This window comes from Gopherus flavomarginatus, chromosome 5 (assembly GCF_025201925.1).
Source record: "Gopherus flavomarginatus isolate rGopFla2 chromosome 5, rGopFla2.mat.asm, whole genome shotgun sequence".
Lineage (NCBI taxonomy): Eukaryota > Metazoa > Chordata > Testudines > Testudinidae > Gopherus > Gopherus flavomarginatus.
The window spans coordinates 26730704-26742057 of record NC_066621.1 but is presented as its reverse complement, the minus strand read 5'-3'; the positions used below and the strand labels follow the sequence as shown (position 1 = coordinate 26742057).

The window sequence follows — 11354 nt, the reverse complement described above, 5'->3', positions numbered from 1 at the left end:
GGCCGCCTGCCCGGAGTTAGGAAGAACAGAGGAATGAGACTCCACTTGGGCAGCTCTTTGCACAATGCCCAAATATAGACATTTTGCTGGGTCCCAAGAAGTCAGCTTTAGAACCAGACTCGGCAGCCGGCAGCATCTGCAGCTAATGCGGGGTATGAGCCTGACTCAGCCATCTGCTGCAGGGATCAGCTGAACGAGCAGCGATGCCTGGCCAGGGAGGGGCCCCTCTGGCTTGGTGCAGCCCTGAGCCCATCTTACACAGTGAGCCGGCTGGCTATGTGTTTGCACGCACATGCATGGAAGTATCTGGGTGTAGGTGGGGATGCACATATGTGTTTCTGTGTGCATGTGTACACCCAGGCATGTGTCTGTGCATACTGGGATGTCCATATGGCAAACTCCTATGTGGCATTCCCACTGGCATTTTGTTAAATGGGGCCTTTTCCATGGTACCCTCTGAAAACTCCTCTCTTATACATGAGTTAAGCCCAGAGCCTGATCGGGTAGCAACTGCCTCACTGTGAGTGTTGGAGAATACAAAAGCCCTACAAGGAAGGGTCCATCCCCCCACCAGCCCTTTAGGGGCGCATTGGCTAGGGTGAGCCATCCTGGGATTAACCTGTCAGGTGGGGGCGTTGCTGTGGGATGCAGACTCTGGGCCTGGGAGTCAGCGGCCTCCTCCCAGCATAGGATGGGGATGAAGTGCACATGCTGATGTTTTGGGCTCAGCCTTTGGTCCCATTGCCAGTGCTGAGGCATTCCTGACACATGGGCTGTCCCAGCGGGGCAGAGGAGTAGCTCTGCAGTGGCTTTGTCCTTGCGGGGAAAGGACCCAGAGGACAGTGTTGGGCATCTTGTTTGCCTGTAAGGTTCTCTCAGCTGAGGGTGTGTGGTGGAGGGGTGGTGTGTGTGGGGGGGAGGAGGGTGTGTGGGTGTGCTGGCAGCAGGTATTCTGGGTGTCTGTGGGTTGTGCGGAGGGGGAGCTACGCTGCAGTGATGGCTTTGTGCCTGGTTGACACCACAGCCTTGGCTGTTCTCTGGCAGGTCTCTGAGCTCCAGAGCCAGAGCCTCATGCTGCGATAGTGCCTCCCCTCCTGATGGTCATCGACCCACCTTCGCCCTCCACCCCAGCTGCAGGAGGTTCAGCACCAAATCTCTGCTCCTCCTGGACACTGTAGAAAGGCTGCTACTGCCATGAGGTTCTGTAGCTTGGTCCTCCATTGGCTGTTCGGCTCTGCAGACCTGGACTCATCTGCTGGACTTAGGTTACCAGGGAAAATCAGTTTTGAGTTTATGAAGCCTTGACCCAGCCTCCATGCCTAGCCCTGCCATTTATGAAGTGTATGGAAGGCCCAGCTAGTCTCATTGGTTCTGGGTTTCACCGGAGACTCTCCACCGGGGTCAGCGGCGAGTGTGGCCCTACGGTGACCAAGTGTCTGGTTTTTGACCAGAACACCCGGTTGAAAAAGTACTCTAGCGGCTCTGGTCAGCACCGCCAACTGGGCCGCTAAAGGTCTGGTCAGTGCTGCAGCACTAAGGCAGACTAGTCCCTACCTATCCTGGCACCGTGCTATGCAGCGCCCCAGAAGCTGCCAGCAGGTCCGGTTCCTAGGTGGGGGAGTGGGGCTATGGGGCTCTGTGTCCGCTGCCCCCGCCCCAAGCACTGGGAACCAGCCAATGGGAGCTTGGGGGGAGGTGCCTGTGGGCAAGAGTGGCGCGTGGAGCCTCCTGCTCCCCCCCTCACCTAAGACCTGGACCTTCTGGCCGTTTCCAGGGCACCATGCAGCACGGTGCCAGGAGAGGCAGGCAGCCTGCCTTAGCCCCACTGACTGGGAGCTGCCTGAGATAAGCCCACGCCCCAACCCTGAGCCCCAACCCCCAAACCTGGAGCACCCTCCTACACCCCAAACCCCTCATCCCCAGCCCACCACCCCAGAGACCACACTCCCAGCTGGAGTTCTCACCCCCTCCCACAGCCCAACTCCCTGCCCCAGCCGGAGCTCCATCCTGCACCTGGAATCATAGGTGCCGACTCCATGAGTGCTCCGGGGCTGGAGCACCCATGGGGAAAAATTGGGGGGGGCTCTGCACCCATCGGCAGCTCCCCGCACCCCCACTCCAGCTCACCTCCGCCTCTGCTCCGCCTCCTCCCCTGAACACACTACTTCCCCCGCCTCCCTCCCAGCGCTTGCGCCACAAAACAGCTGTTTTGTGCAGCAAGCCTGGGGGGGGAGGAATGTGGCACGCTTGTGGGAGGAGGTGGTGCCGGGATTTGGGGAGGGATCCAATAGGGGCAGACTTAGGGCGGAGACTTTGGCGCAGGGTGGAGTCAGGGCACGGGCGGGGCCAGGGGCACAAGCACCCACTGGAGGAAAAAAAGTTGGCGCCTGTGCCCTGAATCCCTCATTTCTGGCCCCACCCCCGAGCCTGCACCCTCAGTTAGAGCTCTCACTACCCCCCATATCTCAACTCCTTGCCTCAGCCTAGTGCAAGTGAGTGAGGGTGGGAGAGAGCAAGCCACGGACGGAAGGGGAATGTAGTGACCGGGGGATGGGGCCTCAGGGCAGAGGCGGAGCTAGGGTGTTCAGTTTTGTGTGACTGGAAAGTTGGTAACCCTACCCCAAGTTTGCACTGGACAAACAAGGAGTGACTCAGGCCACAGCCTCCAATCACTGTCCTTTACTTTGCACTGGTTAGTTGCTTTGCTCTGGCAGGTTTGCCTAGCAACTCTGGAGTTTCCCAGCAGTTGAGCATTTATCTTAATGTGCCTGAAACCCTCAGCCTCCCCCATCAGGAGAAGGAGTTTCCTGCCAACAACCAGCAGGAGCAGCAGAATTCCCATTTAAACACCTATTTACACAAGGAACAAATCAGCCATGTACATAGATGCAATAGTTCCCTCTGGTGCAAATTCTCCCTGGTGGTTTAATTCCAACCCAGGCCAGTCACATTACCATTAGTGCCACTGGCACACCCACAGCCTGGGCCAATCTTCACCAGCAGCCAAAGGCAGGAGTCCTGCTGCTGCAGAGCTGCCCTGCTCTGGTAAACTCTGCAGCAAGCCCCAGGTGGGCTGTTTTCCCCCAACCCGAGAGCCATCCATATTGATCACAGGCAATGTTTGGTGAGCTTTATTAGTGACACAGTGGGTGATGTTGTACACGGTGCAAACAGGTTTTACCGTCACAGAGGAAGAGCTGAGAACAGCTGCGGTGTTTGCTTGTAGCTTCACACTTTTCAATGTATTCTCCACAATGTCCTTCCCTTCCTGCGTGGCAGGATGAAGCCCCCACTGGGTGGTTCCGGGGGAATGTGACTTGGCTTCTGTTTATAAATCAGCATCTCCAGCACTTAAAAAGCCCTTTGCAGACACTAATTAAATGCTCCCCACCCCCCAAGATGGGCATTAGTCCCTTGTTATACCGAGAGAAACTGAAGCAGCGAGGCTACATTACTTTGCTAGGGCTACAGGGAGTCAGCATCACTGGTGGGTTAGAACTGAGCTGTTCCTGGCTCTGAGGTCTACGCTATTCATTGGCACACACTGCCTGTGCCTTTGAGACAATGGGACAGGACAGCTCAGAGCATGGGGTGGGCAGGTAACTTGTACTCTGTGCAGTAGCAGAGCATGCAACATTGTCCCCCACATCTTCAAGATGCTGCTGGCAGGTCTTTTGAGTGGGTTACATATGAGCATCAGTGGGCGTTGGGCCAGCTCAGTGACTGGGTCTTGCTCTGTCAGGCCACAGGGAGATCAGGGATTGGTGCTTGTTGAGAACCCCCAGATCTGATGTGGGGTCTCAGATAGATGCAGTATCAACATGCTTAGTCTCGAGGGTGGGGAATGGGAGCTTGTTGTGCCAAGCTAGGGTCAGGCTCATCCAGCTGCCTAGCAAGCTTGGGTGTAAGTAGGGTGACCAGACAGCAAGTGTGAAAAATCGGGATGGGGTGGGGAGTAATAGGAACCTATATAAGAAAAAGACCCAAAAATCGGGATTATCCCTATAAAATCAGGACATCTGGTCACCCTAGCTGCAGCTCCCAGTGCCAAAACCTAGCTCAGTCCCTCAACTCTGGAGATCCCAAGAGGGCAGCTGTCACAAAGCCCTGAAGGAGGCAGGTGTCATGTGTCTGACACTGACATGAGGACTTGGGGTGTTGGTCAGACCTGAAAGCAGGGTGCTTTCATTTCTCATTGGACAGCCTGGCAGGCCATTTGCTCCTCAGGTCATGCTTGGCAGCAAGCAAGCCATGCTTGGCGCAAGTCATGCTTGGCAGCCCGCCTGTGCAGTGTGTGAGAGCCCAAGCTCGCTGCAGCATATTCCCACTGTCCAATGGCAGAACTTAGATAATATTTTGACTTCAGGGTCCCAGAGACACAGATAAGGTTTTCATCTTGAGGCTAAAAGACCAAAACATCAAGACACTTGATCATGGCCCTGGAGAAGCCAAAAGACTACTCACACTTGATCTTAGCTCACAGAGAGCCGAAACTACACCAGCCTTATGTATTTATCCATCAGCAGGGAGAAGTGAGAACAGAGCCCCTCCAGTGCCGCTCCATAACAGCCAGTGCCCATGGCCGGCGTTCTGCTTTCATGGGCCCTGCGCAGCTTACTGTGCTACTGCACCATGCAGCATCTGGGCCCGCACCACGCCTTGAGCCCACTGCACTCACACTTGGCCGTACCAAGCAGCTGCAAAGGCCCAGTCCCTGGCGACCAAGCACAGCAAGGCAGACGAGGCCCCATCTGAGCACACCTGCATATTGATCAACACATTGGCAGAGCTGTGCCTTGGGCTGACCACGCCTGCTGCCCCCTTTCAGAAACTGGGATTTGCAGGACCTGAGATGGCTCCTGGACTTGGGTGCAGCTACAGGCACCAGCAGGTGAGTCAGGCATAGGCGCTGACTCCATCGGTGCTCCAGGCCTAGAGGCTCCAGGGCAGAAGCCCCTTTGGAAAAAAATTAGTGGGTGCTCAGCACCCTCCAGCAACCAGTTCTTCCCCCCACCCAACACCTCCCACCCACCTGCTGCCCAGCCGATCAACTCGTCCCCCTCCCTCCCAGCACCGCCCGCCCACTCCAATCAGCTGTTCCGTGCTGTGCAGGAGGTTCTGGGGGAGTGGGAGGAGCAGGGACAGGGCGTGCTTGGGAGTGGGGGCAGAACTGGGAGGGAAGAGACAGGGCGGGGGTAGGAGTGGAGTGGGGGCAGGGTCTGGGACAGATAAGGGGTTAAGCACCCCCCAGGGCAAGGAAGAAGCCAGTGCCTGTGGAGCCAGGTGCTATGTTGTGACATTGAGCAGTGGGAAGTTCCCCTCATGCTGATGCATTATCGCCCCTCAGTTCATCTCACCCAGGCTCAAGAGGGCCACAGGTCAGCAGCACGTCAACAGCCCCCTGCTTTCTCATCGTTGGCCATCTGACAGGGCTCTGAGAACAGCCTGGGCCTGGGACAGTGCTCCACTAGAGCCCTGCCCTGTGCTTTGGCAAGAACAGCTCAGCAGGGAATTGCCCTCCCCCCCAAGAGAGCAGTTCTCAGGGCCCTCTCTCCCCAACAATGGTGGCTGAGGATACCTGGTCTACTGTGAAAATGACACAGTATTTGGCCAATTGGGATGTAAAGGTATGCAAAGCGATGAGGCCAGAGAATGGGCATGGACAGGTGGGCATGGGGCACACAAGAGCAGACCCCAGGGTGTGATTCCCTAGACCCCCCTGCTACACCGACGCAGACCTCCCAGTTCCTCATGCGCAGCCCCCCCTGCTGCTCTGACACAGACCCTCCCCCCACTCCTCAGGGGCAGCCCCGCCCTGCTCCTCTGACACAGACCCTCCCCTCGCTCCTCAGGCACAGCCCCCCCCCAATCCTCTGACACAGACCACCCTCCTCTGCTCCTTAGGCCCAGCCCCCCCTCTGCTCCTCTGGCACCACTGCCCTCCCCCCGAGCCACTGGGCCAGACCTCCCTGCTCTCTCTACTGGCGCAGATTCCCCTGCTTCTGCTCCACCAGCACAGGACCCACCCTCCTGCTCCCCCGCCCAGCACATACCCCACCCTTCTCTGCTCCACTGACAGACACCCCCCTCCACTGGCACACAGGCCCCTCATCCTCACACACTTATTCACTCCACACTGAGTGGTGCACAACAAGCAACTCTAATCATTAACCCTGAGCTATATCTTCCAGAGCATTAGGGGCCATTGGAAAGCAGCACTGCATCTGCAGCTGTTCCTGTGCTAAGGCCGCGCAAATCTCCTGGGAGTTCAGAGCCTCCTTGGAAAGTTACAGTCTGTGAAACCAATAGCGAGACAAATCCAGTTGCCTGCACCCCCGAGAAAAGCAGAGCATGCGCCAGCCAGGCTGGGCTGCCCCTGAGGTACATGTGCTGGTGCCACCTCTGAACCTGCCCTCCATTGTGCTCTGCTGAAGGGCAGGTGTGTAGGGAGCACGCACAGCCCCATGGCCATTGACAAAGCTGAGCTAGAGCACACACGTCACATGCAAAGTGAGGGCTCTGGGCATGCTGGGCTACAGCCTGCAGGCCAAGCACATCCTTCCCAGTGCCTCCCTGAAGGACAGCTGGCTCTGAAAACCAGGAGCAGTGTTCTCTCAGCAAAAACCCTGCTTTCTGCTTGCCAGTCCCAAAGCCCCTCCCATGCGTGTCCAGCACTAAGGGCAGCAGCACAGTGACAGCAGGATCAGTCGTGTAAAGCATGGCACTAGACAGTGGCTGCACTGAGCCCTGAAGATACTGGGGGGAGGTGACATCTCTGGGCCAGCCCTCTGCACATTTCAGTTATTTCTTTGCATAAAATATCAGCATTAGGTGTATCTCCCCAGCCCCCCCAACACATTCAGTCAATACTAACTGTCGGTGGCAGTCAGCATCTCTCCCCTTGCACCGTATGCTCCCTTTTCCTTTTCAGGGCACTGGAGATCCTGAACCCGCAGAGAGGTGGCAATTCATTTCTGCCCCAAGCATTCTCCTGAGTTTGGCTCTGCATCACTCTAGACAATGTCCCGCTGCCAGTTCTGCCCGACAGCCTCCAAGCCAAGAGCAAAGCAAGGCTCTTTGGGGTGCAGGTTGCTGTCCGTGTGCTGTTCTGTATTGGCAGAGCCACGCAGTTCTGGAGATGTGGACCCAGACATTCAGGGACATCCATCCTGCATCTGCTGCACTTGGTAACTACTCACGCTCCAAACTCTGTCAGCAGGAACAGGAACAAACACTCTCCCCCCATTCTTGCAACCCTGCCCCCATCTTGCATTGGCACATCGCACGCTGGTGCTGGCTAAAAGAAAGAGCTTTAAGATTTTTTAAATTGTAAAAATGAATACCAGGTCTGCCGCACACCATCCAATGACCCCAGGGCCCTTCTCAGGGCTGGCCCCCTCAGTTGGACCCCACAGAGAACACTGCTCCTCCAGCTCTGGGGCAGGCAGGTGGCCACTGCAGAGTCCCCAAGGACTGGTCATGTAAACAGTCATAAGAAAGGCTAACGTCTTATTTTCTGCCACAGGTCTCATCCATGCGGGAGATCCAGCTTCCATGTTCTATTGCAATAGTTTTGGGACCTCCACCTGCCAAGATAAAAGGGTTGGTTACCCTTCGGCACAGGACTGGAACCAGGCGGTTACTGGAATGGGTTGGGCTTGTTTATTTTTAAATGAATTGAGTGTGAGCCAGGTGTTGTATTAGTAGCCATGGGGAGTGACTATCTCTCCAGTGGGCAGGCAGCAGCGGCAGCTAAGGGCTCTTTTCCCTGTCCCAGCTCGAGAGGGTCGAGGGGAGTTCAGTCTCCATGGTCCATTCAGTCTGTGCCTCTCACTGATTCCAGAAAACCAGTTGCAATATGGGCAACTCAGGTGGGGCCTGCAATTCCCCAAGCCACTGCTGAGAGACAGAGCACCCCATTACTATTCACCTGAGTCACCAGCCTTCACACTTGACACTAACAGGAGATCTCTGTCCTCACACTGAGCCAGACAGAGCCTGTTGTGTATCACCTGGGTTTGGACACCGGCACTGAGCTGAGATGGCGAAAAAGACAGATGTTCACCCCACTAACACCTGGCTCAGCTGAGTCCCATGGCACATGCCCAGTTATCTGTGGCTGGGTTATTGAGGGAGAAGTTGTAGAATATCCTCAACCTCAGAGTGTAGAAACGCCCCAGAGTCACCACTGTCGTCTGGTGACTGACAGGAAATTTCAGGCTATTAAACTCATCTGAAGCCAAACCTTGGTCCCCCAGCAACTAGCCATTGACTTAAATGAGTGAGACCAGAATTTGGCTGCTGAAAAGAATACAGCAAAACTGCTCAGGAGCCTTCAGCCAGTTGCTTTGGGGTTAGCAGGCTTTGCCGAGGCAAATGGCGAGAGGATCTAGGGAACTGACTAACGTGCCAGAATTCTATTCCAGAGGTTGTTTCTGATTGGCTAGCACACAGAGGCTCTCCAAAGAAGGTTAGCCTCCCTTTATTCAGTACTCAGGTGACATGAACGTGGTGTCCAAAGGTGCTTGGACTCAAACGCTGGGGGTGGGGAGGGGGGCTGTCGGAATCTAAAGCTAGACCTGAAATCTTGGGTCACCCAATGAACCAGGTAATGTTCTATGGAGATCCCAGCTCCTTGTCCCTCACTTGCCTTCTTTAGCTGTTTGACATTGCTGGATCGAATGGCCGCCAACAGCTGGTCCCTTGAGTTCTTCTCCTGAGCAGGAAGTGCCTTCTCCACCATCTTCCTCTGGGTGGCTGGAGAGAGAGAATTCCTTATATTTTCATTGATCAGGGGTGGGGCTAGTGGAGGTGGGGGTGGGGGAGGTGCAGCCGGAGGCCCACCCTTCTTAGGAGAACTTTTAGGGGAAGACCACGGGGAAGATTTTGGGGATGACTGTGGCGAAGGCTTGGGGGACGCCTTTAGCAAGCCGCCTGCCTTTGGCACCTCTAGCAGGTCCTTCTTCTCACTACGTTCCTGAACCTGCTTCTGTTCCTGCAGGCGTTTCTGCCTTTGCTTGTCCATGTTCCTACTCAGCAGGTTTGTGACTGTCATGCGGGGACCTGCCAGTTCAAAATGATAGCCTAGCTTCAGGAGGGTGGTATTCTCCTTCAGCAGCTTGGCTATCTCCATCTCTGTCTTTCCCCCGCAGATGTGCCTCTGGTTATGGAAACGCAGCTCTGTCAAGGTGTTGTTCTGCAGCAGGGCACGGAAGATGGCCAGGATCCCTTTACCTGTGATGTGGTTAGAGTCCAGATTGATGCTGGTTAGTGTCTTGTTTGACTTCAACATAATGGCGATGGCAAATGCGACATGGTCATCAGCATGGGTATTGGCCAGTGAAAACACTTTGACCACGGTGTTAAATTCCAAGGCCTCTGTGAAGCGCACCAGGATTTCACTGGTGATGCAGTCAGAGTTATTGACATTGACTTCCGTCATCTCTGGATCATTATTCTTCACTCTTTCTAAGGGCTCATCAAAGATACTGGAAGCTGCTTCTTCCTCTTCCTTGGTCTGGCTTGGGGCGCTATCCACAGGTTTTGAGGAGCTGTTTTCTGGGATCTGTTTAGGCTCTGTCTCTGGTGCTGGAGGAGCCTTTTCCTCAGTGACACCTTTGGAGTCTGTAAGTGATTTCTCCTTACCATCAACCTTTGAGTATTTCTTTAAAGCTGAACACCTTTCTTCTTCTTTACTCTCCTTTTCTCTCTTTTCTTCTCCTTTTCTATTCCTTCCTAGCTCTTTCTTTGGTGCTGCATTCTTCTCTTCTTCCTTTCTGTCCTTTCCAAGCTCTTTCTTTGGTGCTGCGCTCTTCTCTTCTTCCTTTCTGTCCTTTCCTAGCTCTTTCTTTGGTGCTGCACTCTTCTCTTCTTCCTTTCTGTCCTTTCCTAGCTCTTTCTTTGATGCTGCACTCTTCTCTTCTTCCTTTCTGTCCTTTCCTATGAGTTTTTTGTCAATGGCCTTGTCTTTGTCCTTTGGGGCCTTTTCTCCTTTGGGTTTTTCATTGCATTTACTCTCTAATTCTTCCTTCCCTTTGTAACTTGTTTTTTGAGCACATTCTCCTTTGTTACGTTCTTTTCCCAGATCGAAGTCTCGTTTCCTGACAAGGTCTTGGGAACGAGCTTCCTTGCCCTTTCCTTCCAGGTTCCTGGGGTCTCTCTTCCTCTCTGCTGGTGTCCCTTCCTAATGAGAAAGAAAATCAGAGAAAGAAACAACAAACCATTAGATACAACTCTGTGATGTTATCTGATTAAAATATGACCAGATATTTCATTGTTGCAACCACTGTTATATATTTGCAGCAAATATAGTACAAAGATTGTCAAGTGAGGTGTCTATGAAAAGGTTATGATTTGCTGGTTATGATTATGTTATCTGTATGCATGTATCATTTTTGTATGTGAAGTTATAAGTATTGGCTCTATACTTGGATTTCAAATGTTTGTTCCTGGGGGAACGCCCACAAAGTAATTAGCCTGCACATCTTGGAGGGACTATTCAAACTGAGTAACCCAACGAAAGAACATTTAACTGACAATGGACCATGGGAGATACTCAATGGAATGTCCTGCTGTGACTAGGCGAAATGCACAGACATGTGACTTTCCTGTGTAACCCCAAACTCCATCTTGTTGCTGTGATTTTCCACAGCAAAAACAATGGAATGCCCTCCACATGGCAAAAGCTATAAAAGGCCTGGAAACACCTCAATTTGGTCTTCAGTCCTGCTTCTTACCTTTGGAGGAGCTTTGCTACAAACTGAAGCTCTGAACAATGGACTGAATGACTCATCCAAGCTGTGGATGTACTCCAGAAACTTGATTTGAACCTGCAGTTTATTCCATCACTGCTACAAGCCTGAGCCAAAAATGTTGCCATTACTGTATGTAATTGATTCCATTTAACCAATTTTAACTCTCACCTTCCTTCCTTTCTCTTTCTTTCTTTCTTTTTATAAATAAACCTTTAGATTTTAGTTAATAAGAATTGGCTGTAGCATATATTTGGGTAAGCTCTGAAACATTCATTAACCTGGGAGGTAATGTGTCCGAACCTTTGGGATTGGTAGAACATTTTATTTTATATGATGAAATATGATTTACAGAAATTTTCATCATATTTGACATGGATACCTGTATGGAGGCCTGAGGCTGGATCACTTTAAGGGAACTGTGTTGTTAGGATTCTGAGTAACCAGTGAGGTAATAAAGAAGTTGTTTTATGCTGGCTTGGTAAATCTAGGTATTGGAATATCCACCAGCTTTATGGGGATTGTCTGCCCCATTCTTTGCAGTTCACCCTAGTTGAGTGACCACAGCTGGCTCGCCACTAGGACCCCGGTCACAAACTTCCA

The 11354-nt window shown here is 53.1% G+C and overlaps 1 protein-coding gene across 1 annotated transcript in view; it reads right to left on the bottom strand.

The window, feature by feature from the left end:
* Nucleotides 1–5991: 5991 nt before the first annotated feature.
* LMOD1 (leiomodin 1) overlaps nt 5992–11354 on the bottom strand; it is a 54575-nt gene continuing 49212 nt past the window's right edge. Inside the window, exons 2-3 of the mRNA XM_050956200.1 lie at nt 8651–10183; nt 5992–7586 (exon numbers count right to left, since the gene is read on the bottom strand). Of these exons, the coding sequence (XP_050812157.1) occupies nt 7560–7586; nt 8651–10183 (1560 nt within the window). The 3' untranslated portion in view covers nt 5992–7559. The remainder of the gene's footprint in view (nt 7587–8650; nt 10184–11354) is intronic.